The sequence below is a fragment of the Epargyreus clarus genome, unplaced genomic scaffold, assembly GCF_041222505.1.
Source record: "Epargyreus clarus isolate Ecla_fem2 unplaced genomic scaffold, WU_Ecla_fem_2.2 ptg000036l, whole genome shotgun sequence".
In the NCBI taxonomy this organism is placed as follows: Eukaryota; Metazoa; Arthropoda; class Insecta; order Lepidoptera; family Hesperiidae; genus Epargyreus; species Epargyreus clarus.
Window position 1 is genome coordinate 2,818,190 of NW_027332241.1, and position 26,917 is coordinate 2,845,106.

General features: G+C 39.3%; 2 protein-coding genes across 3 annotated transcripts in view; one reads left to right on the top strand and one right to left on the bottom strand.

Moving 5' to 3' along the window:
* The window catches only part of LOC140757039 (HMG domain-containing protein 4), a 225,810-nt gene that overhangs the window by 141,480 nt on the left and 57,413 nt on the right, over window positions 1–26,917 (top strand). The gene's annotated exons all lie outside the window — the stretch shown is intronic.
* LOC140756831 (uncharacterized) overlaps window positions 1–26,917 on the bottom strand; it is a 61,902-nt gene that overhangs the window by 33,775 nt on the left and 1,210 nt on the right. The window contains exons 2-3 of the mRNA XM_073092362.1: window positions 11,761–11,871; window positions 9,805–9,949 (exon numbers count right to left, since the gene is read on the bottom strand). Coding sequence (XP_072948463.1) covers window positions 9,805–9,949; window positions 11,761–11,871 — 256 coding nt within the window. The remainder of the gene's footprint in view (window positions 1–9,804; window positions 9,950–11,760; window positions 11,872–26,917) is intronic.

Here is a 26,917-nt window from a genome sequence, read left to right on the forward strand (position 1 = left end):
ACGATTGTCGGGAAGATCTGTAAATATAAATATAACCAATTAATAACCTTAAAACAGTTCACATAAGAATATAAGTATATTTAAAAAAATCTTAATAATCACTTGAAGACAACCTTTCTTCTGTCTGAAGTCAGTTAAGAAATGTTTTAATTGTCTGATATGATTAAATGTAAATATAAAGAATGTTTTACTTACGTTGGTTATTTGATATTTCCATAGGTTATCTCACGGAAGTTTTTGTATCCATTTTGATTTATTGCACTGCATATATGGAGATTCTTTAAGCAGGTTCACGCTATCAGCTTTAATATAGTATGGCTTCATTTCGGTTCACAACATAAATTCAACCAACTCTAACAGCAAACGATTTAATTATTATTTGTCTTGTTTGGTTTCGATGTAGTGACGTCACATGACATTTGAGGCAGCACTGTCGCCGTTTTGGGACTTAAAATCCACAGATAAAAAATCGAAAATTTCTTTTTAAAAATTAAAATACTTAGAACGTATTAAAAAATAAACGAAATACTGCATAATTTATGTTTACTTATAAGCTATCATATCCAACATATTTCATATTTTATTGTTATAACTGTCAAGTACCCAATTACTAGTCCCCTGACATACACACACAGAAAAGTTTTTCAAACTATATAATAATAATAATAATAATTCTTTATTTCGGACAAGATCCATATATCGTTAGCAAATACTTATTATCTATGTTATATTTGGTCATAGTGTTACCTATTGACATTGATAAACAATAATGATAGCAACACTCGAGCGTAAGTCAACAAATACAACCGTAACGCCATCTACAGTTTATTCAGAACATTGTTTACAGTTTTAATTCCAACTCCAACCCACTAGATGGCGCTGTTTCGTTTCTGAATCACGGTAACGAGTGTACGCTCAGAACTCTATATAAGGCTAAACCTAAGGTTACATAAAGTGCAGAAATTATTTAGATTATGTATTTTTGACAAGGATCCATTGATATGCGATCCTTTTATCACAAAACGTAATTCACACTAGTTGTTGGCAACACCAACGAAAGTGAAAACATAGCGGTCATTGTTTTTTTTTTTTTTTTTTTTTATAATATAAGGGTAGCAGACGAGCATGCAGTCCACCTGATGGTAAGTGGCTACTGCCGCCCATGGACATCTGTAATCAACCCCAGATAGGATTAGATATTCCTACCTGAGGTCGGCCACAGATGCGCCGCTACCCCTGAGGACTAAGCTGGAACGCCTCGGAAAAGTCTGTCTCCCTTACCACACACTTCATGTGGCAACACCGAGCGTTCTTCCGCTCGCCACCATAAAGAAGCCTGTACGTGTAATTAATTAGTGTGAGTAGGTTTCGTTTTTGCGATGTCCAACACTCAAACAAAAATCAAGACATGATGAAATTTGCTACTACTTATTACGTATTTTAAATTCTTCTAAAATAGAATAAAATCCCTGACGATGGCAACACTCGAGCGTAAGTCAACAAATACAACCGTAACGCCATCTACACTTTATTCCGAACATTGTTAACAGTTTCAGTTCCAACTCCAACCCACTAGATGGCGTTGTCTAGTTTCTGAATCACGGTAACGAGTGTACGCTCGGAACTTAATATAAGGGCACGCTTATAACCTTTATGGTACCTTGATTTTTGTGTTTACTTACAGACATTTTTTGCAAGGATCCATAATAATGCGATCCTTTTATCACAAAACAAGTATTCCTTCTATCTTTTATCAAAACGCATTATAATGATGAGTAATGATTAATGAAGCTAAGTACATTAGAATAAAATTTATAAAGCGATTTTGTTTTATCAGTGGTCCTAAGAACCAGTTAAAAAATAAACCTTAAGATAATATAAAAAATTAAAGATAAAAAATGAGTCCATATCACTGCCTGTCGGTAGGGCCCCAAGAATTGAATATTTACTTTAATACTAGTGGTGCCCGCGGCTTCGCCCTCATTTTAAAGAAATAATATGACATAATAAAACAGAAAATTTGTACCGTCATTGGAATGACAGTGGCGCCTTCTGTCCAAAATTTGTCTTACCAACTCCCAAACCTTCGTGGGTTCTTGGACAAAAACTTTGCTAAAGATCGTCACTTGATCAAATGCATAGTTTCCGATTCTATAAAACTGCGATGGTAGCGAATTCTGTCGAATCCAATGTGAAACATTCCAAAATCAACAACTACTTACGAATTAAAAATCAATTAAAAAAACCTTTTCCCACGGACTAAATTGTGAATCTAAACCATTCTCAAGTCCCCTTGAACACACACAACAAATTTCATCAAAGTCGGTCCAGTCGTTTAGGAGGAGTTCAGTGACATACACACGCACTTGCGTGCGTGTTTATCATTACTTCCCAGAATTTGATCCTTATAAGCAACACTATCAGATAGTGAAATAATATAGAGGGTGTATTTTTTTTCAAAATGAACTCGTTCGATTCCCGGCTAGGGAAAAAGTTATTTTAAAAGAGTAATGATGTAGTTTTAGTTTTTATCAAAATCGGCCTCGTAACTCCTTTCAGCATTTTTCGCTAATCCTTATAGTTTCGGATTCGGCCCTGAAGGCCCGTTTGAAAAAATCACCCTGTATATAATACATATAGCGCAATAAGTAAATATTGCATTTTACCACATATATATGACAATATTTTTATACTGTACCCTTAGTATGAGTTTTTACGTTTTGACAAAAATGACTGTTCTTGTTTTTGTTTACGTATTTCCCATCAGTTCTGGTACAATCCGCTAGGGGCGCTGATTGGAAATGTATGGCCAAATACGTAAACCAATACCAAAACAGTTATTTTTTTCAAAACGTAAAACCTCATGGTAAGGGTTCTGATAAATTAAGCAGTTCGTGCAAAATTATTCCCTAACCATACCAAAATATCAAAAATTACAACGTTAATATTCAAGTTTTCATTTCTGGCACTCCCGGAGTGCAATCCGTTGATTTTCTTATATTAAACTAGCTGACCCGGCAAACGTTGTGTTGCCATATAAATAAAAAAATGTTAAGGGTGAACAACCCTTATCACTTAGGGGTATGAAAAATAGATAGTAGCCAATTCTCAGACCTACTGAATATGCATATAAAATTTGGTGAAAATCCGTCAAACCGTTTCGGAGGAGTACGGTAACTAACATTGTGACACGAGAATTTTATATATAAGTAAGATGTATATTTCATTTCTATAGCCTTCGATCAATTATACAGTTCTTAAAGGCAATATTCGACTGGAATGCGAAGTGTGATCGGTGAAAATCTTAAAGAAAGTCGCGGAAAATATGATAAAACGGGCATAAAAGTTTGTCAATGGTGGAACACACTTGACAGATATCATCTTTTCTAATTAGCAAAAAAAAAGTTACACGTCGTAGTAAAGATGTATATTAGTCAAAATAACTTTTTTATTCAGTACAACAGTTCGAAAATAAAATTGCATGATTAAGTTGCGCCACCCTATATATCGACGTCTGTAGCATAGTCATAGATAAGTATAGATATCTCAACGCCTTGTAATTGAAGGAAGCCATTAAATGGCTTAATCACTGACACACTAAACTGACAATTCGGTCAGCCGTTTAATGGCTGTCATGTTAATTTACGCGGAACAATGCCGACATGCGCAGTTATGTGGTGCAAAAACAAGAAATCTAGAAAAAGTGCGGAGAAATATCGTTTCATGTGTAAATGATCTAAAAATTACATATTTTTAATATTTTTCAAACACTTGTTTTGAAGGTGGTAGAACCCTATGTGGTTCGACTCCGGCGGCACCACCGTCACACCTATTTCTTCCTAATAACAGCAGTGTTGCTGTGTTCCGTTTTGAAGGGTGTGGTAAGGGAGACATACTTTTCCGAGGCGTTCCAGCTTAGTCCACAGGGGTAGCGGCGCATCTGTGACCGACCTCAGGTAGGAATATCTGATTCTATCTGGGGTAGATCACAGATGTCCATGGGCGGCAGTAGCGACTTACCATCAGGTGGACTGCATGCTCGGCTGCTACTCCTACTAAAACTATAAAAAAACTTGTCGTGACGTGACAGTGACAATTGTCAAAAGATTACATTTTCTTGTTAAGAGTGAGTAATCTTTACTAATCTATGAGCATAGCATAGCTTGCGCTGTACTCCAGCCCTACCAAAACCATTGACCTTATGAATGAGTGATTACAAAAGGCATTACGTCACGATCGTGATGCAAAACGCATCATTTATAAGGCTTGCCTCTGATGAGTTATATACAGTAATGCTTGGTGGCTTAGTTAAATGCCTACATACCGCTCTTTTATTTCTGTTATTATTTTTTTATAATATAAGAGTAGTAAACGAGCATGCAGTCCACCTGATGGTAAGTAGCTACTGCCGCCCATGGACATCTGTAATCAACCCCAGATAGAATTAGATATTCCTACCTGAGGTCGGCCACAGATGCGCCGCTATCCCTGAGGACTAAGCTGGAACGCCTCGGAAAAGTATGTCTTTCTTAGCAAGCGCTTAACACTGCTGTTATAAAGCAGAAATAGGTGTGGCGGTGGTGCCGCCGGAATCGAACCACAGAGGGTTCTATCTTCAAAAATTGGACTCACCTTCAGGAATCGACATGATACAAGGCATAAAGTGTAAAATAACTGTTCTATTATATAATAAGGTAACTGTTCTATTTATAAATAATCTATGATATTAACGCATTATTACTTTGCAATCTACTTCGTCCTTGAAATGTAAGCTCTACAAATCGTTTGTTTGTTTATTTTGATGTCTTTATGGGAAAGGGAGATTGTAAATTGATTAAACTTCACAATAACACCGTGAGAAGAAACAATTTTGACTGATTATGTTATGTTAATGGCATGTGTTATGTCATCAGCATCATCGTCAACCCATTACTGTCCCACTGCTGGGCACGGGTCTCCTCTTATAATGAGAAGGATTGGGCCATAGTCCACCGCGCTGGCCAAGTGCGTATTGGTAGACTTCACATACCTTTTGAATTTTTATTTATAAATCTCTTAGGTTTCCTCACGATGTTTTCCTTCACTGTTTAGCAAGTCATAATTAATTTTTAGTACGCACATAACTTTGAAAAATCAGAGGTGCGTGCCTGGGATTTGAACCTCGGACCCATCGATCGATAGGCCGAGTTTCTTAATCACTAGGCTATCACTGCTTCCATGTGTTATGTGTGATGTGTTATGTGATGTATCTTAATAAATTAGTATGATAATATGTAGTACCTACTTCGGTCGCTGTGTCGTATCCCTTTAGGATTCCGTACCCAAAGGGTATAAACGGAACCCTATTACTGAGCTTCTGCTGTCTGTCCGTTTGTCACGGGGTTCTATCTCTTGAGCCGTAGTAGATGTCTATCTATCCTTGCAATTTTAGTGTATGTTTTTCTTTCTTTTCTTTCTTTCTTTTATATTTTCGAGTGACGTTCCTTATTACGTATGAAAACTTACCTATTTTCGACTGACTTTATTGGCCATGACTTTTTCTTTCTTTGTTTCTTTTATACAGCGTGATTTTTTTATGGGCCTACAGGGCCAAATCCGAATCCATAAGGATTAGCAAAAAAAGCTGAAAGGAACTTGAAAAAAATAAAGCATTTCCTTTAGTTCTTCATTTATCATTACTTCCTAGAATTTAACCTTTATAAGCGACACTATGTAATAATGGAATAAAACCTATAAGTAGGGTGTGTTTTTTTTTCAAAATGAACTTGTTCGGTTCCCGGCCAGGGAAAAAGATATTTGAAAAACTAATGATGCAGTTTTAGTTTTTATCAAAATCGGCCTCGGAACTTCTTTCAGCATTTTTCGCTAATCCTTATAGTTTCGGATTTGATCCTGAAGGTTCATTTGAACTCACTCTGTATTTGCCGACTTAATTCACGAAGAGTACTTATTAGCTTCAAAAGGAGGAGGTTATAATTTTCGTAACACCAACAATAGACATAATAACATAGTTAAGCTTAAATCAAGGTTGAGGCGAACCACAGAATGTTATTCTAATTTGTACGTTCGCTTTTTTACACTAACTTTTGCCCGCGGCTTCGTCTGTATTTATAGGCTACTGCCGCCCATAGACATCTGTAATCAACCCCAGATAGATATATTCCAACCTGAGGTCGGCCACAGATGCGCTGCTACCCCTGAGGACTAAGCTGGAACGCCTCGGAAAAGTATGTCTCCCTTACCACACCCTTCAAAACGGAACACAGCAGTGCCTAACGCTGTTTGTCCACTGCACCGTCACCGAGCCGATACCGATAATTAATCTCGGCGCCGAAGTAGCGTACACATACATTTACTATGGGATGACGGTGCTCGGGTGTCGGACGTTTTTTTTTTTTTTTTTTTTTTTTATATAAAATATAAGAGTAGCAGACGAGCATGCAGTCCACCTGATGGTAAGTGGCTACTGCCGCCCATGGACATCTGTAATAAACCCCAGATAGGATTAGATATTCCTACCTGAGGTCGGCCACAGATGCGCCGCTACCCCTGAGGACTAAGCTGGGACGCCTCGGAAAAGTCTGTCTCCCTTACCACACCCTTCAAACCGGAACACAGCAGCGCTTAACACTGCTGTTATTAGGTAGAAATAGGTGTGGCGGTGGTGCCGCCGGAGTCGAACCACAAAGGGTTCTACCACCTTACCACGTTCGGTGGACAAGCTGCTATAGCAAATGTATGTACGCTACTTCGGCGCCGTCATTAATTATCGGTATCGGCTCGGTATCGTGGTTGGTGGACAAACAGCGTAACACTGCTGTTTTTAGGTAGAAATAGGTGTGGCGGTGGTGCCGCCGGAGTCGAACCGCAAAGGGTTCTACCACCTTCATGTACCTAGTACTAACGGACAGACATTCTTTACAATAGTACTTATAGATAGAGTAAACATAAACATTGTTTGTGTGAGATTTCAAAATTGCTATTTCCTAAGGTCATGCGCTTTTGTGCGATGTAAAACACAATTTTTTGTTGTTTATTTTTAGCTTTAAGGCTGCCGTCGCATTATCTATACAAATAAATAAAATATAATCTATTTGTAATGACAAAGTAACAGTTTTTTAACTAATAGTTAACTAAATGAAATAATATAATGTATTCATAACAAATAAACAATTATTAAAATTTTTCTTCTGTCTGTTTGTTACGATTAATCTCCGAAACGGCCGAACCGATTTTGATGGGGTTTTCACGTTGATGCTATGAGGAATAACTTAGACTTATTTCATTTTAGAACAATAATTAGGATTCCGCATAAAGTAATTACTTAGTACCATTGAAATATTACACGTCTAAACGCGGGTGAGACCGCGGGGTACATTTTGTTTGGTTATTTTTTTTATAAAATTCCTAATGTTAAGTTATTGTTGTTAAGCATCTACTGCCGCTTATGGGTATCTGTAATCAACCCCAGATAAGATAAGATTCCCACCTGATCGCTAATCGCTACCCCTAAGAACCAAGTTGGTACGCCTCGGATACGCATTCCCTTGGTGTAAACTTGTCTTTAGGTATACAGGAAAAACAGACCAAATTTAATATAAATGGTTGAAGTTAATGATTGTAGCTTAGGATTCAGTTTGTTTCCTCATAGACGGAGCTAATGAGCTTAGATTATCTTGTGTTTTGTTTTAATGAAATTAAGAAGTAACTAGGTATACAGGGTGAATTTTTCAAACGGGCCTTCAGGGCCAAATCCGAAACTATGAGGATTAGTGAAAAATGCTGAAAGGAGTTACGAGGCCGATTTTGATAAAAACTAAAACTGCATCATTACTTTTTTAAAATATCTTTTTCCCTAGCCGAGAATCGAAAGAGTTCATTTTTAAAAAAATACACCCTCTATATTATACCACTATCTGATAGTGTTGCTTATAAGGATCAAATTCTGGGAAGTAATGTTATGTGACAAATTAAAGGAAAAGAAAAATTTTGAACAAAATACATATTTTTTTTTGATTTGGGATTTGGCACTGAAGGCCCGTTTGAAAAATTCACCCTGTGTACCTAACTACTTTATGTTTATTTTATTATTATATTCGTTTAATCGATTCCCAAAAACAGTTCTATGCGAGGTCGTTTACAGATGCGTCGCTACCCCTGAGGACTAAGTTAGAACGCGTCGAATAAATGTCTCCTTTACCACACCCTTCAAACTGATATATCACTCTTATAAGGTACAAATAAGTGTGACGGTGGTACTGCTGGTCTAAGCAGACCAAGAAAGTATCTTAAACATCATCAACCCACTACTGTCCCACTGCTGGGCACGGGTCTCCTCTCAGAATGAGAAGGATTAGGCCATAGTCCACCGTGATGGCCAAGTGCGAATTGGTAGACTTCACATACCTTTGAAAACTTTTTTAAGATTGTTCAGGTATGCCGGTTTCCTCGCGACGTTTTCCTTCACCGTATAAGCAAGTATCTTCTAGTAAGCACATAACCTTGAAAAATCAGAGGTCTGGGATTTGAACCTCGAACTCTAGATCATAAGGCTGACTTACTTAACCGCAAGGCTGTCACTGCTGACTTAAAGATCAAGTGAACTACAATTTGATATAAAAAAACCCACTGCTTTCGTGGCATTTCCATTCTTTCCGGTGGTTTGTCATTAAGTGTTGCAATATCCTACATATTGCGATAGTGTTGGAAATATTATGTGGTGACTCTACATTTAATGGGCTTTAATAATGAGTTCACATGGCGTTCATGTATGCTAGGTTGGTAGGTAAAATGTAATGTAATACAGTCATAGATTAGTAAAGATTACTCACTCCTAACCTAACAAGAAAATGTACCCAGTTTTGAGAATTGAAATAGTTGCGTAAAAAAGTTTTGCCACGTCTCCGTGCTAAAATGTCCCTAAAATATTTGAAATAATTATTTATTTATTACGTAAATTATGCAGTATTAGTAATTTATTCGTAAATTTTCTCTAAAAATATTTTTAAATGTCAAGAATTAAAAAAAATAACTTACTAAAATAAGCCGTTTGTGGCTTCATTCAATTTCAAGGCGGCGAAGTATCTTTACTAATCTATGAATACAGTACAAAACCTGATTAATGGGACAAGGATTATTGCTACAAGCAGTGGCGTGCCTAAATGGGCCATTTATCAAAAATTGTTGGGCCCCCAAAAACGTTTCCTTTTTACTCATTTTGAAATTATACTTGTTTAAATCTGTTTATGATATGTGTTTTCTCGGTAAGTGCGGACTAAAAGTTTAAGTGAAATTGTTAATAATATTTATCACGGTAACACATGGGGGCCTCAGTCCCTCAGGGGCCCCGTATTATTGATACGGTGGTAGTTACGCCTCTGGCTATATAACAAGGTAAGATAAGGTACCAACCCCAGATAATAGTACATACCTACCCGATGCGTTGCTACCCCTGAGGATTGAGTTAGAACGCTTCGAATATGTTTATTTGCCTTACCACACTTCAAAGCCAATCTAATGTAAGAATCTATTCTTGTCTGAGGTTGATTAGAAATGTGGTGGTATGCTGGTGTATATTTTTAATTTTTTGCATCTGCACGCATCCTTTGGAAGCATACTGCATGATTTAAAATATATACCATCATAGATATTTGTAGCGGATTGTTGCGAAGTAGTTTTAATCTTAACTTAATTGATTAGAAATGTCCATAGGCGGGAGTAGCCACTTACCATCAAGTGGACAGCTTGCTCGTCTGCTACTCCTATACATATTATAATAAATATCAATACATGAGTGGAACTTACAAGAATACAATTGGTCCGATCTCCTGATAGTTCATCTTCTCATCCAGACCCTGGAGGAACCTCTCGTGGTTCGTCACGTTGAACATGTAGACCCTCATCTTCACTTCATCCGGGGGGTCGGACCACCACTCGTAGGGGGGTAGCCCTGGAACAAGGGTGGAAGGTTAAATAAAGAATTAGCTAAGTGCAAGTTGAACTCGCATACCAGGGATCCGTAGCAAAAAAAGTACATCTAAATATATCTAAATATATATAACTCAAAGGTTATTGACTGACATAGTGATCTATCAACGCACAGCCCAAACCACTGGACGGATCGGGCTGAAATTTGGCATGCAGGTAGATGTTATGACGTAGGCATCCACTAAGAAAGGATTTTGATCAATTCTACCCCCAAGGGGATAAAATAGGGGATGAAAATATTACTTCGAAACGCGAGCGAAGCCGCGGGCAAAAGCTCGTATATTATATGTATATTTTTAAATAAAAAATTATATGTATTTTTTTATTTTTAATATTTGTTATTGTAGCGGCCATAGTGACAATTTGATTTGTCTACCTATTACGGTTTAATAGATAAGGCTAAATACGTCGAAAAAAGCGCTTTCTTGTATGGCGACCACATTTTTTTTATTTTATTTTTATTTTTGGTACTTGCTGTTATAGCGGCCACCGTTATACATACTCAGTGAACGTGGTTTAACTATATTTTTTATATTTCTATCTTGTTTGTTATTCGAATTACTGATTTTCCAAAAATAAAACTAAAAAGGCCACTTTATAATTGATTATGATCTGCACAAACTGTGTTTTTTAATGAACAAAAACATTGTGCGCAAAATTTTAAAGAAAAATGAGAATTTAAAATTAAGTTAACAAAGAAGTTTTGATGGAATGTTAATTAATTTGATATGACGTCAATATTTTTCGATAAAAACCCATTTCTGTTAGTAAGTCCGGATTTCTATGGTGTATCTATAAGGAAAATAACAAAATCAGTAAAAAGTCTAGGCGGATCTGGTGCCGAGAAATGTGAACTGGTTTCAATTATGCCCAACCCATCACTGCCTCACTGCTGGGCACGTGTCTCTTCTCAGACTGAGCAGGATTAGGCCATAGTGCGCCGCGCCGGCCAATTCCGAATTGGTAGACTTCAAATACCTTAGAAAACATTCAAGTGATCAGCTCATCTTACGATGTTTTCTTTCACCTTAAAGTAAGTAATCATTATAATATAGGAGTAGTAGACGAGCATGCAGTCCACTCGATGTAAGTGGCTATTGCCGCCCAAGGACATCTGTAATCGACCCCAGATAGGATTAGATATTCCTACCTAAGGTCGGCCCCAGATGCACCGCTACCTCTGAGGACTAAGCTGGAACGCATCGGAAAAGTATATCTCCCTTACCACACCCTTCAAACCGGAACATAGCAGCGCCTAACACTGATGTTATTAGGCTGAAATAGGTGTGGCGGTGGTGCCGCCGGAGTCGAACCACAATTGATTCTACCACCTTCAAGGTAAGTAGTCATTAATTTTACACACGTAACTTTTAAAAATAAGAGGTGTTGGAAAATTCTTGTGATGCCTGGTGTTTAAACCATCGAAGGTTCAAATCCCAGAGATTGACACTCTCGATTGAGAGATGCAGACTGCGGAGGCTTAGCAATAGGGTTTTATTTTACTTTTTTTTACCGCACTAAAACTCCCCCGGTGGCCGTCCTCGGCGCTGCGTAGAGGACCGGGATCTCCAACGGAACGCAACCGGAGTCCAATTGGCGCGTTTCCCCGACGGGCTCCGTCCAGGTGAGCTTTGAAACTCACCACACCATCTGGTGTTCACGACGGTATGCGACCACACATACCGCCGTCCATCCCGGAGGATTTTATTTTACCTGTTGGGTACGGAACCCTAAAAATTGTATTGGTATTTCCAAAAGATTAAATATACATACCTGGTCTCATATTCAGCTTCTCCCATAACATGAGGTCGAGGGGAGTGAAAATAAAACCGCCGATAGAAATGATGAGCAGCATAATTCCCCATACCCACTGGAATACTGAATCTGGAACGAAAAAAGATAATTATATTAAAAATAAAAAAATGTCCTTTAAAATAGACCCATAATTTCGATGAGTCCATCAACACCTCATATTTTGAAATCTGTGAAGCCGTTTGGACTGCAGGGCGTAATCCTCTGCAGTTTGTGAAAATTCGAACCCATTCCTATATATACCATATACCACGGGCCGGATCTAGCCCGCATTTGCGTCGAATCCGGCCCGCGGAACGATTCAGGTCCGGCAAGAACCATTCTTTCTTTCATTTCTCGTGTTTTTTAGTCAACGCGCTCTTTTTTTCAACCTATTTCCGAGATCAGCTCGACCTCCACGCACTAACAAATATTTTCACTGTTCACAGGTGGATCGAATTTGAACATATACTCGTATTTAGCTTTTACTCTTGTATTTTGTACAAGCTACCTGACAACTGCAATGTTAAACCCAACATTGATCCGGTTTGGAGGATGTGATAAGGTAGTCCTTTTTTTCTGTTTACGAGAGGGAAACATTCAAAAGGTACCGGGCGCTGTGGGAGCGACGCAGGGTTATGTGGGATTTTTACCGCACTAAAACCCCCCCGGTGGCCGTCCTCAGCGCTGCGTAGAGGGCTCCGGGATCTTCAAAGGAACGCAACCGGAGTCCTCTTAGCGCGTTGCCCCGTTGGGCTCTGCCCAGGTGAGCTTGACGCTCGCCACACCATCTGGTGCGTACGACGGTATGTGACCACACATAGCGCCGCTCTTCCCGGGGTCGCTTACCGGGCGGTTCAAGCTCCCACTCTTATCGCCCGCAACCCTGGAAGCCCCCTTTTAGTCGCCTCTTACGACAGGCAGGGGATACCGTAGCCCTATTCTAGTCCCGAAACTACAGGGACAAAGGGAGACATAGTCCAACGTGTGTGTAGGAGACATCCAAGGCGTTCGAACTTAGTCCTCAGGCGTCGGTAGCGGCGCATCTGTGGCTGACTTCAGGTAGAAATCTACTCTTATCTGGTTGATTGCAAATGTCCATGGGCGGCAGTAACCTCTTACTTTCAGGTGAACAGCATGCTCGTCTGCTCCTATATTATAAAATACCACAAGGCAATAATCTTGTCAATTTATATAACCTTTCGTCATTACCATTCCGTGGAATGGCAATTGTTAAAAATATCCGCTTGGGTTAAATTATGTTGGCATTGACACACAAATTAAGGTTGAAAATCTTATATTAATTGTAAAAGTATACAAAATTGCTGTCTCTGGTATATGCGTAAATATTATAAACTCGTTTTATAAGTATGTAGTAGCAACGGTCATGTCAATCGGATGGTAGGTCACTGTTGTATTCGGCCAGAATAGGCAGGGCCGGATTTAAGGGAAGGCAACCGTGACGGCAGCAATGGCGGGGGGGGGGGGAGCAATTTACGCTCCTCCCGCACAGCTGGTGTTCACGACGGTATGCGACCACACATACCGCCGTCCTTCCCGGGGTTGCTTGCTGGACGGTTCGAGCTCCTACTCTTGCCACCCGCAACCCCCGAGGCCCCCTTTAATCGCCTCTTACGACAGACAGGGATACCGTAGCCCTATTCTCAGGGCCGAATTTAGAGGTCTAGAGGCCTCGGGGCAACAAAGGAGTGGAGGCCCCCTGGCCCCAAATTATTTTCCGATTAAAATGAACAATTTTTTCAGTTCAGTTTTTCAATAAATATTTTATTGTGAAACGCAGGTAGATTCATCTAGTATTCATGTGTGTACAAAGTACTGTAGATAAAGGTAAAACAACGAAAAAAACATCAAAGGAAAAGATATTTTTTTTACTAGTGTTTACTAGTCGGAATTTAAAAAAAAAATCCGACGTCTCAATTGTGGGGGCCCCTCTTTTGTGGAGGCCCCGGGGCGGCCGCCCCGGTAGCCCTCCCTTAAATCCGGCCCTGTATAGACGCCCTCTATTCTATTTTTATATACTCTAAGTAGAAGGTAGTTTTGAAGGTGGTAGAACCCTTTGTGGTTCGACTCCGGCGGCACCACCGCCTCACTTATTTCTACCTAATAACAGCAGTGTTGGGCGCTGCTGTGTTCCGGTATGAAGGGTGTGGTAAGGGAGACAGACTTTACCGAGGCGTACCAGCCTAGTCCTCAGGGGTTGCAACGCATCTGTGGCCGACCTCAGGTAGGAATATTTAATCCTATCTGGGGTTGATTACATATGTCCATGGAAGGCAGTAGCCACTTACCATCAGGTGGACTGCATGCTCGTCTGCCACTCTTATATTATAAAAAGAAAAAAATATATAGATTAGGAGTCTACCTGTAACTACATCCGTGTACATGTCATTGGATTCGCTCTTAACACCAAGTATTAATTTGCTACTTAACAAAAAATGTGTAAACAATTACTTTTTGGTCAATAAATGGTACTTTAAGGTCACAATATTAACCTTGCATGATTTAACGTCACGTAAGTGTAATTATGACAACATACCACAACATATGACTCAGTAGAACCATAATTGACCTTTTTTTTTTTTTTTTTTTGTTTTCGAGGGGGAAACCTTCGAAAGGTACCCGGTGCCGTGGGAGCGACACAGAGTTATGTGGGATTCTTACCGCACTAAAACCCCCCCGGTGGCCGTCCTCGGCGCTGCGTAAAGGACTCCGGGATCTCCAGAGGAACGCAACCGGAGTCCTCTTAGCGCGTTGCCCCGTCGGGCTCCGTCCAGGTGAGCATGCCGCTCGCCGCACCGTCTGTTGTACACGACGGTATGCGACCACACATACCGCCGTCCTTCCCGGGGTTGCTGGCCGGGCGGTATGAGCTCCCACTCTTGCCACCCGCAACCCCGGAAGCCCCTTTTAGTCGCCTCTTACGACAGGCAGGGGATACCGTAGCCCTATTCTGGTCCCGGAACTACAGGGACAGAGAACCATAATTGACCTACTAAATTGTCTAGACTTAACGGATACTACAGTGATAGCCCAGTGGTTAAGAAACTCGGTCGATCAAGCGCTCCGAGGTTCAAATTCCAGACCACCTCTGATTTTTCGAAATTATGTGCGTATTAGAAATTAATTATCACTTGCTAAAACGGTGAAGGAAAACATCGTGAGGAAGCCTGCATACCTGGGAGATTTATATAAAAAAGTCTCAAAGGTATATGAAGTCTACCAATACGCACTTGGCCAGCGCGGTGGACTATGGCCTAATCCTTCTCATTCTGAGAGGAGACCCGTGCCCAGCAGTGGGACAATAGTGGGTTGATGATGATGACGATGAACGGATACTACTCCGGCGTGGTGAAGCCTTTTATATAATGTAGGAGTAGCAAACGAGCATGCAGTCCACCTGATGGTAAGTGGCTACTGCCGCTCATGGACATCTGTAATCAACCCCAGATAGAATTAGATATTCCTACCTGACGTCGGCACAGATGCGCCGCTACTCCTGAGGACTAAGCTGGAACGCCTCGGAAAAGTATGTCTCCCTTACCACACCCTTCAAAATGGAACACAGCAGCGCCTAACACTGCTGTTATTAAGCAGAAATAGGTGTGGTAGTGCCGCCGGAGTCGAACCACAAAGGGTTCTACCACCTGGGGCTACGGAACTCTAAAAGTATACGCGATCAATATTAGATGTATCGATAGATCGTGTATATGAATACGAAAGCGACAGATGCAAATACATAAATATAAATCGGTTCGTTACGCAATCAAACGGTGTTTGCAAGTTTCGTAAATATGTAAATTCAATGACACCAAGTGCTATGACGAACGCAAAAACCACTATGAAACTCGGCTACTCAATCAAGGGTCCGAGGTTCGAATCCTTGGCATCTTGTTTTCAAAATTATGTGCGTATTAGAAATTGTCACTTGTTACTCGTACATAGTTGAGAGTTATTTGAATACTAGTAATTATTATAAAAACAAAAAAAAAATGCTTAAAAATCATCATTATCATCATCAATGACCCAACACTATCCCACTGTTAGGCACTTGTTTCCTCTTAGAATTCAGAATGAGAAGGATTAGGCCGTACATCGCGCAAGTTCGAATTGGTAGATTTTTTTAAGGTTATCTGCAGATTAAGATGTTCTGCAGAGATCAATAAAAGATAGACATTTAAATTTCTTATAACAGACGTATAACGGTGGTCGCTATAGCAGCAAATACTAAAAATAAAATAAAGTTGAATATTAAAGAAGGTCTCCAGGCAACAAACCGGTAATTTTCGGCATTTTACGATCTAACTGTAAACCGTATGAAGAATCGGTTGATTTTTTACAATCCGTCTACTACTATAACTGCTATTATAATAGTGTATTTATTACTTAAGAACAATAAACAAAACAAACAAGAACAATAAAAAAAAAAAATAACAAAATAAAAAACAAATAAATATAGGTGATAGAAATTTGAGGTGCACACATATGCACGCAAAAACACACACACACACACCTCACACACACACACACACACACACACACAACTCACACACACAACTCACACACACATACACTGTGTAATACTTTAAATATTTGTTGTATCCAATGTTTTTCTATGTGCAATGTTGGAAGAGCGGGGTTCACCTAACACAAGTAAGTAACATTGCTTATCAGGTGGGCCCCAATAACTTTATATATAAGGAAAACATTGTAGAGAAGTAAATATTTTTTTTTGATTTTTTTGATTTTGATAAACATATTGGTGTGGCGGGTTTTGATGCCTATTTCTTGTGTACACTGGAACTAGGTAGACGAAATAGAGAAAGCGCGGAGAAAGAAGAATTGGGTAGCTTTCCCTATGGAATAACGCACGTACCTGTGGTCTTGTAGTTGCAGCTCGGCAGGTCTTCTAGTTTCTGTGCACTGATTGAAGGCGGGAAAGCGGTTTGCGGCGCGCGATTAAAAAAGCGGAAAAATAGAGCCACGTGGTCGCGAAAAAGAGTACGCAATTGCGGCGCGGTGCGTAAGGTTACGTAGCTCAAGGCCCACTCAATGACTCAACCGTCCTTGGGACTAGTGGCCAATGTGCATACAGTACGTCATCATAGACGTCACCGGAGTACGTGCGTCGGGATTGGATGATTGCGGATGGGACTGTATGCACAAGCGAATAAGCGTTGCGGCGTAACCACATATTTTAATATAACAGTTATTTTCCAACGCCATCTATTGTTGTTTCATATAACTAAGTATTGTTAAAAATAATAAAATGAATAAAAATAAGTAAAAAAATAATGAACATTTGGTGGTACGGAACCCTCCATGTGCGAGTTCGACTCGTACTTATATAGGCGAATATATTACCTTTATAATATAATATTTCGCGAATATATTATATTAAGTATCTTTGCTGTACGGAACACTATAAAAACTAAAATATTATTTCTTATTAGATTTTTTTGTTTTTTTGCATCTTATAACAAAGATAAATCACGTTGCACGGACGTAAAGACCTTTTTTGTGCGGCACGAAATTATTTCTGCGATACAAACGAGCATTTGACGTGATTTCAAAAGGTCAGTAACCCCGTGGAGGTCTGCCTAAGGTCGATTATACTGATAGGAACCCTTTGTGGTTTGACTTTAGCGGCAACACGGCTCCATTTTCGGCCTTATACAGCAGAAGAGCTACTCTCTCTACTTGTCTACGCTAGAGTGTCTCTGTTTCAAAGTGTGGTAAGGGAGACTTTTTTTTGTTCACGAGGGGGAAACCTTCAAAAGGTACCCGGTGCTGTGGGAGCGACGCAAGGTTATGTGGGATTCTTACCGCACTAAAATCATCCCGGTGGCTGTCCTCGACGCTGTATTGAGGGCTCCGGGATCTCCAAAGGAATCAGACCGGAGTCGTCTTAGCGCGTTGCCTCCCCTTTAGTCGACCCTTACGACAGGCAGGGGATACCGTAGCCCTATTCTGGTCCCGGAACTACTGGGACAGTGGTTAAGGAAACCTTAACGGATGCGTTCCAACTTAGTCATCAGGGTTAGCAGCGCATCTGTGGCCGTTCTCTTATTTCTATTATATCTTCTTTGGTTATATGTATAGATGTATAGACAGCAAGTAAGTAACTATTACAATCAGGTGGACTGAATGCACATCTGGTATACTATTGGCAGAAATAGGTGTGACACTAACTATATGGCTAATTCGATCCTGCTCACATATTTCTGAGATAAAATATTAGTTGAACAATCAAGTTTTTGTTAGAATAGTCTATAGATCAAAGGCGTAGTACCGCAGGCGAAGAGAGAAGGTCGCCCCCGTGTGGCATTTATTAGCTGCACAATTTCGCAATTCAGATTTTTAATCGATCCTTACTTGGAAGTCAATATCTGTATTAATTAATAATATCATCAATAATAACTACATGTTTATAATAAAAACAAAAAAAAAAACAAGTACCTAAAAAACTCTTTCATTCGCAAAATTTCCACGAAACCAACGACACTTCATATGTCAAATCCGTCAAGCTATTCGGACTGCAGGGGACCTACCACCATGTTTTAAAAACCATCATAGTTCAGGAAAGTTTTATTTCAATATTGCATAAACATAATTTCTTTCGTAGCACGACCTATTTTAAGGAGGTCGTGGTGCGAAATTTCAATGTATGATTAAAATAATATTGTTTTAAGATTAAGAGATGGTAGTAACCCCGCAGGGCGTGGAAAATAATGAGAATTACAAACATGCGGCCGAAAAACGTCTGAGCGAGTGATAGCGGTTCAGATACTCAACCTATTGATCGAAGGGACCGAAGTTCAAATCCCAGGCGCGCACCTCTATTTTTCGAAAGTTATGTGCGTATTAGAAATTAATTATCACTTGCTCAAACGGTGAAGGAAAACCTCGTAACCTGCATTCCTGAGAAATCTTAAAAAAAAGTTTTCAAAGGTATGTGAAATCTACCAATTCGTATGACGACGACGTAATGTACGACTATGACCTAATTCTCTCATTCTGAGATGAGACTTGCCCAGCAGTGGGGCAGTAATGGGTTGATGATGATGATGACCGAAAATATTACCCTCTGCTCCATAAGGGTCCGTTCACATAGACCGGCTGGGTATACACTTGGAATTGACTGGAACGGAGCCGCCAACTACTTCACATAGACCGGTTGGTAAAGATCTGAAAGCGGATGCACTCGCAATCGGAACCGATCGGCTGTGCGAGGGAGAAAACGCTTTCTACACTCACAGCCCCACACTAGGATTCCCTGTATCGTGGGTGCTATGGACACACACAGAGACAAATATACAAACACCCAGACCCAGAAACAGAAGTCTAAATTAATCATTTAGAAATCTGTCTGTACGGGGATCGAACCCGGGACCCTCTGCGCGTCAGACCGGCATGTTGACCGCTCCGCCACGCGGGTCGTCATATGAGCACGCAGTCAGAGCCGGCCGGCTGCTCTTATTATTTCACACGAAGCGCGTTCAAGCATTCTTAGTGACAAAAGAAGTGCATATACAAAAAAAAAACCTTAATACAATTAGGTACTCAAAACTCTGTTTCCAACGTGATAAAAATCAGCTCTCCTCTCTGAGCCGGTCCGTGTGAACGGACCCTACAAATGTACTAGACCATTCGTTTGCTTATTTATATATAGAATACTAAAATACACACAGTAATACAAAGGACACAATCGACGTGGTAACTTACAAAGTTACTGTGCCTATAATGGTAGAGTTAATAGTTCGTAACGATGACGTAACAGTAGGGTCACCAATAATTTTGTTTATTATAGACTTGTCCTGGTTTCCAGAGGTTCTTGGGGAGCGACTTCAAAAATGAAAGTAATTTAGAATAAAAATAATAAAGTTATAAATAAACTTTAATTTAACTATGCATCTGAAATGGTAGTAATATAAATGTAACAAACCTACATGTAAGGAAGATTTATTATTGAAGGTGATCGACCCCTTTGTAGTTGGACGTTGAAAGCACTACACAACCACAATACCTATTCGTACTTGTAACAGCAGTGTTAAGCTGCTGTGTTCCGGTTTGAAGGGTGTAGTATGGGAGAGATACTTATCCGAGGAGTTCCAACATAATCCACGGGGGTAGCAACGCGTCTGTGGCTGACCTTAGGCCTCTTTGCTAGGTTTTTTTTTATAATATAGGAGTAGCAGACGAGCATGCAGTCCACCTGATGGTAAGTGGCTACTGCCGCCCATGGACATCTGTAATCGACCCTAGATAGGATTAAATATTCCTACCTGAGGTCGGCCACAGATGCACCGCTACCCCTAAGGACTAAGCTGGAACGCCTCGAAAAAGTATGTCTCGCTTACCACACCCTTCACAACGGAACACAGCAGCGCCTAACACTGCTGTTATTAGGCAGAAATAGGTGTGGCCGTGGTGCTGCTGGAGTCGAACCACAAAATATTCTACCACCTTCAAAGGTTTTGATTACAGATGTCTTTTGCCGTAGTAGCCACTTAGCATCAGGTGAACAGCATGAAATTGATAGTATAATACTCGTATTATTAAAAAAATTTAAAAACTGCGTTGCAAGATTGACCCATAAGTACTAAAGCGGAGAATAATATGCAACATTTAAGTAGATGTATTATGTGTTACATCTAGAGCATTACAGCAGTGAATGCTAACAAACGGTTCGATGTGATGGCCATGTTTATGTGTTACACAAGGTTACGAATAAGACATTACAGGAAATGTTGTGGTAAATCGCTTAACATAGTCAGTTAATAATTAGGAATATCTAATTCTATCTGAGGTTGATTACAGATGTCCATGGGCGGCAGTAGCCACTTACCATCAGGTGGACTGCATGCTCGTCTGCTACTCCTATATTATAAAAAAAGTAGGTATTTTTTCGGGCAAATTCTTAAGTTAGAAATGAAGGATTATGTTATGGAGTTTCTTTCGCCGCTTCTTCAAATCAATAACAAGACACCTTCCCAAGTAGTAGTAGATTATGTACGTTCAAAAAGAATTCTGTAAAGAATCTACTTTGAATAAAATAGTTTGATTTTAAATTCGAACCACTTCACTTTGGGACATTTATCCGGTACATTTTATTTTATTTTATATTTTAGTAGGGACGTCCCGACAAAATAAGGACGCTGACAGTCACCCTACAAAGTACGTCACAACCCTAGGTCATGTTATGGATCTGTGCTAGTAGGTCAGGAAACTAGCCATAATGAATGGTTTAATACTTGGCCGCCACCCATATATATTCTATGAAAATGCACGGTGAACAAGGTTTAGATTTGCGTCGGGATCTATAATTTTATTACGTCATAATGCATATCGTAGACAAAGATGACACAATCAGAAAACCAGCATATCTTGTGCGAAAGGGAAATTAAAAGACGCCGTAGCTGATTTGGACACAACCGCCAGGTGAAAGTGGTAGAACCCGGCGACTCCACCGCCACACCTATTTCTGCCTCATAACAGTAGTGTTAAGCGCTGCTGTGTTCCGGTTTGAAGTGTGGTAAGGGAGATATACTTATCCGAGGCGTTCAAGCTTAGTCCTCAGGAGTAGCGGCGCATCTGTGGCCGACCTCAGGTGGGAATATCTAATCCTATCTAGGGTTGATTACAGATGTCCATGGGCGGCAGTAGACACTTACCATCAGGTGGACTGCATGCTCGTCTGCTACTCCTATATTATAAAAAAAAACCTTCGGGGAGGCGCTCTCACTTTCTAAATCATAATTATCAAACTTGATTAATTAGGATAATTAATTTTCTAGAAAAAGTTACCAGGGGGCGCAACCCTCTTATTTTGCCAGGGGCTCAAACTTAAAATTTTGCTCAGGGTGGAAATTTTAAATATTGCTAGGGGTGGAAACGTAAATTCTTGCTGGGAGAGCAAACTCCTAATCTTGTGACGGGAGCAAAATTCAAATACTGATACAAATTCCTAAATTTACCGGGGGCGCGAAATTCAAATCTTGCTAGGGGCTCAAATTTTAAATCTTTTCAGGGGCGAAAATTAAAAAAAAATGTTAACTCCAAAAACCTGGTTTGAACAAAATTATTCTATAAGCGCTTGAAAACCAACAAACCAAGCAAACATTTTATTCACACGTTTAAATATGCGACGATTTGGCAAGCGGCATCCGGGGCACGAAATTCAAATTGCCAAGGGCTCGCATGACCCTTACAGTAATTGAAAGAAAGAAAGAAATACTTTATTCAGGAATATTGCAACACACAGTACAATTACAAACAGACAAAATAAATACACAAACTGCACGGTTATAAAACTAGTTAATAAATAAGACAATCAATTTAGAATAGATCCTTTAAAAAAACAAATAAGATTAAAAAGATACAATACACAACTGAACTTATTTATTGCACAATAAATGAGTTTATTATAACATGCTATGTGCTGCAACAAACGTGAATGGGGATAAACTCAGTGAATGCCATGAGCAGGTAGACTGCGTCTTGGCCCTGATTTTCAGTTAGCCCCGTGGAGGAATTGGGGATAAGTCAATCAGTAAGCTATTCAAACACGAGATATCCCACGAATATAATTACGCAGTTATGAGGCTGCCACGCAAACACCTTGAATACACAATTTGAGACAATTGCCTCTAATTAGTGTTATTATATCTTTAATATGTCGCGAATTGGCATCGTGAGTTACTGGCATTGTTTGGCATGCTATTACATAGGGTTATTAATTATCGATCTATCCAATTTTACATACGAAATTTGGCATGACTAATAGAAGATGTTGTCGAATGTCGATCTTTGTTTGGTAGGTAAGTTGAAAATAAAGTAATGAATTGAATTGATATGAAGGTAAGGTGGTAGAATCCTTTGTGGTACGACTCCAGCGGCACCACCGCCTCACCTATTTCTGCCTCATAAGTGCTGTGTTAAGCGCTGCTGTGTTCTGGTTTAGAGGGTGTTGTAAAGCGTGCTCGCCTGCTATTCCTATATTATAAAAGAAATATATAAGTTAAAGATGATAAAACGACCCGCGTGGCGGAGCGGTCACCATACCGGTCGGACGCGCAAAGGGTCCCGGGTTCGATCCTCGGCAAAACAGATATCTAAATGAAGAAATTAGATTTCTGCTTCTGGGTCTGGGTGTTTGTATATTTATCTGTGTGTCTATGGCACCCACGACACAGGGAATCCTAGTGTGGGGCGGTGAGTGTAGAAAGCGTTTATATCTAATCCATCAAAACCCTTCGTTCATCTTCGAGGCATCGCTCGCGCCAAAGATGTTTATCCATCCCTAGGGAACAGTACTTTTTTGCGGGATTAAAGGTATCATATGTCCTTTTCTGGACCCCTGACAACGTGGACAAAAGTTCATGTTAATCGGTTATGTAGTTAATAGTTGGGGAGCCCAAGAGGGGAGTCTCGAGCGGATCACACTAAGATATGGGAGATACCTTACACCCTGTAGAGTATCCTAAACCATAAACGAGCTTTCTATGTCGGGGGGTTTGCAGAATCAAAAAAATCGATCACTGGACATGCTCGAGCGCGGTCAATTTTCTTTTTAATATAAAGGAAGTAATGCTAGAAAACGAGAAATATCATAATCTGCCGATTACCACACGTCGAAGTAGTGAAAAAAAAATGATATTGAAAAAAAAACATCTCGTATGATTATGCTATCTGATAGTGTCACTTATTAGCATGAATCCCTGGGAAGTAATGATGTATCACACACTAAAGGAAGAGGCTCATTTCTGGGAAAATACATTATTCTTCATACATACTCATACAATTTTTCAAATCGTCAGAATAAGAAAACCCCCCGCTGAATCAAAAATATCATATAACCTTTTCTTCATTCTAATGTCTAATCTACACACTCGTATAGGTCTCAATGTCGCTCGAGTTTCTACACATTTAGCATTGCGGGCTCTTCTACTATAAGGCGTGAAAGCTTAGCAAAAACAACCAAACTCACATTCCCATTTATAATATTTATAATATCACTAATTGGAAGGTGGTAGAACCCTTTATGGTTCGACTCCGGCGGCACCACCGCCACACCTATTTCTACCTAATAACAGCAGTGTTAGGCGCTGCTGTGTTCCGGTTTGAAGGGTGTGGTAAGGGAGACAGACTTTTCCGAGGCGTTCCAGCTTAGTCCTCAGGGGTAGCAGCGCATCTGTGGCCGACCTCAGGTAGGAATATCTAATCCTATCTGGGGTTGATTACAGATGTCCATGGGCGGCATATATATATATATATATATATATATACAATATTAGTTAGGATTAGAATACGTTACCCCCTATCATTTGAGTACCCGGCGTGAATATGTTGATATATCGATCTACTGTAAATATATTTATGTACATTATTTCGTTTTAGTCATAATAAACATTAGGATTGTTAGTAATTTTAATTTATACGGTGAATAAGTAAGTTAACGGGTCTTAATTACCGTACATCACAACTTGTCAAATTTTAAATAACCCTCTCACCAAAGAGTACAAATAGCTGCAATGAACATTGTGCATTTTCGACTTATTAACTTATTCACGCATGGTACGGATTTTTAATGATAATTAATGATCAAATCAAATCGTTTTTGTTAAATAATTTTATTAGTAAACATATCTGGTTTGTCTAGTTTATCTCGTAGATAGTCTGGTCTGAATTTACAACTTTCTATAATTCGAGCATAGATTAGTTAAGATACTTCGCCGCCTTGATATTGAACGAAGCCACAAACGGCTTATTAGTAAGTTCTTTTTTTGAATTCTTGACAAATAAGAGAAAAAATACGAATAAATAATACTGCGTAATTTACATAATAAATAAATAATTATTTCAAATATTTTAGGGACATTTTAGCACGGAGACGTGGCAAAACTTTTTTATGCAACTATATCAATTCTCAAAACTGGGTACATTTTCTTGTTAGGAATGAATAATCTTTACTAATCTATGAATTCGAGCTCTAACTTCTTATTCGTTGAAATTTCATTCAATTATAATACTTAAGAAATAATTAACAACAAAAGTCCACCAAAATAACACTATTTATTTTAACACAAAGACTTAATAATATAATTAGGCACACATTCAAAAGTAAGTAACAACAAAATAATTAATATAATATTTTTTGATTGCATCTTTTGTTATTTTTTACGATGATTCGAGTTTCCCGAGTGCCCTAATGACGTGGGTGATCATTTTATAAGTATCAAAATAAACAAAAAAGCTTTTGAAGTCTTGTACTTACACACAAAACCTTTTTGTTAATTTGGGTATGAATGAAATAAAAAATATTTTGATGACGGACAAAAAAATTTAAGGAAATTTTTACTTACGTAAGATTACATATTTGAATCGTAAAACCCTTACAGTACCCTTACCATGAGTTTTCAAAACATCCCACAATTTTACGTTACGTTTACTCAATCCATTATTATGTTCCGTTTTCTTCATTAGACTGAGTAAACGTAACAATAAGTAAGTGCTCAAGTCTTTTTGTCTACCTCACATGTTCGCAAAAATGACAGACAAAACATAAAATGCCATTTTGTCAATTTAGACATTTAATGTTACGTTACTGACACTATAGTTTTGATACAATCCGCTTGGGGCGCTGATTGGAAATTGTATGGGGATATACGTGAAGAAATACCAAATCAGTCATATTTGTTAAAACGTAAAAACTCATGGTAATGCTACAGGTTCGGCTCATATTTGTTTCTGCCTAATAACAGCAGTGTTTAGCGTTTCTACTTGTGTAGTTAAAAAAACTATCAGAAAATGCACTGACCATTTTTTTCTAAGAGAAGAATAACTTCTACACTAAGGGCGTGGGCACATGTCTACGGTACGGCACCGGATAAGAAGTAGCAGACGAACATACAATCCACCTGATGGTAAGTGGCTACTGCCGGTCATGGACATTTGTAGTCGACCCCAGATAGGGCTAACCCTATTTAAATTCCTACCTGAGATCAGCCACATGTGAGTCGCTACCCCTGAGGACTAACCTAGAAGGCTTCGGATAAGTATGTCTCCCTTACCACACCCTTCAAACCGAAACACAACATCGGTTAACACTGCTGTTATAACAGAAATATTTGTAGCGGTGGTGCCGCCGTAGTCGAACCACAAACTCTATAATAAACTCTATTATCTATAAGAAACAGACTATACAGTCCATAGGTTTGTTGGCCCTCAGATGACATCTAAGACCTAGCTTGCATCATAACCGAACACAACAACGCATACTAAACAGACATAGAAAATAAACCACATGCTTTTGTAATTGATATTGTAATTTATGCCAACGCCGTTGCAAAATTTACTATCCTTGAAATTTAATTATCCCGTTGTTAGAGGTCAAAACATCAAAATTGGTGGCATAGATAAGTAAAGATTACTCACTCCTAACAAGAAAATGGACCCAGTTTTGAGAATTGATATAGTTGCGTAAAAAAGTTTTGCCACGTCTCCGTGCTAAAATGTCCCTAAAATATTTGAAATAATTATTTATGTATTATGTAAATTACGCAGTATTAGTTATTTATTCGTAAATTTTCTCCAAAAATGTTTTTATTTGTCAAGAATTCAAAAAAAAGAACTTAATAATAAGTCGTTTGTGGCTTCATTCAATTTCAAGGCGGCGAAGTATCTTTACTAATCTATGATTGGTGGTATAAAATTCTATAAACAAAAAAATGCGATGCGAAGTTTTGAAGGTGACAGAACTCACTATGGTTCGACTCCGGCGACACCACCTTCACACCTATTTCTGTTATAACAGCAGTGTTAAGTGCTGCTGTGTTCTGGTTTGAAGGGTACGGGAGACATGCTTTTCTGAGGCGTCTAGCTTAATCCTCAGGGGTAGCGGCACACTTGTGGGCGACCTCAAGTAGGAATATAGGTAATCGTATCTAGGGTTGATTACAGATGTTACTTACCATTAGGTGGACTACTTTGGCTCGTCTGCTACCCTTATATTATAAAACATGCAATATCTACCTTACCACAGCACTGATTTGAAATCAGCATACAGCAGCGCTTAAAACTGCTGTTATTAGGCAGAAATAGGTGGTGGTGCCGCCAGTCA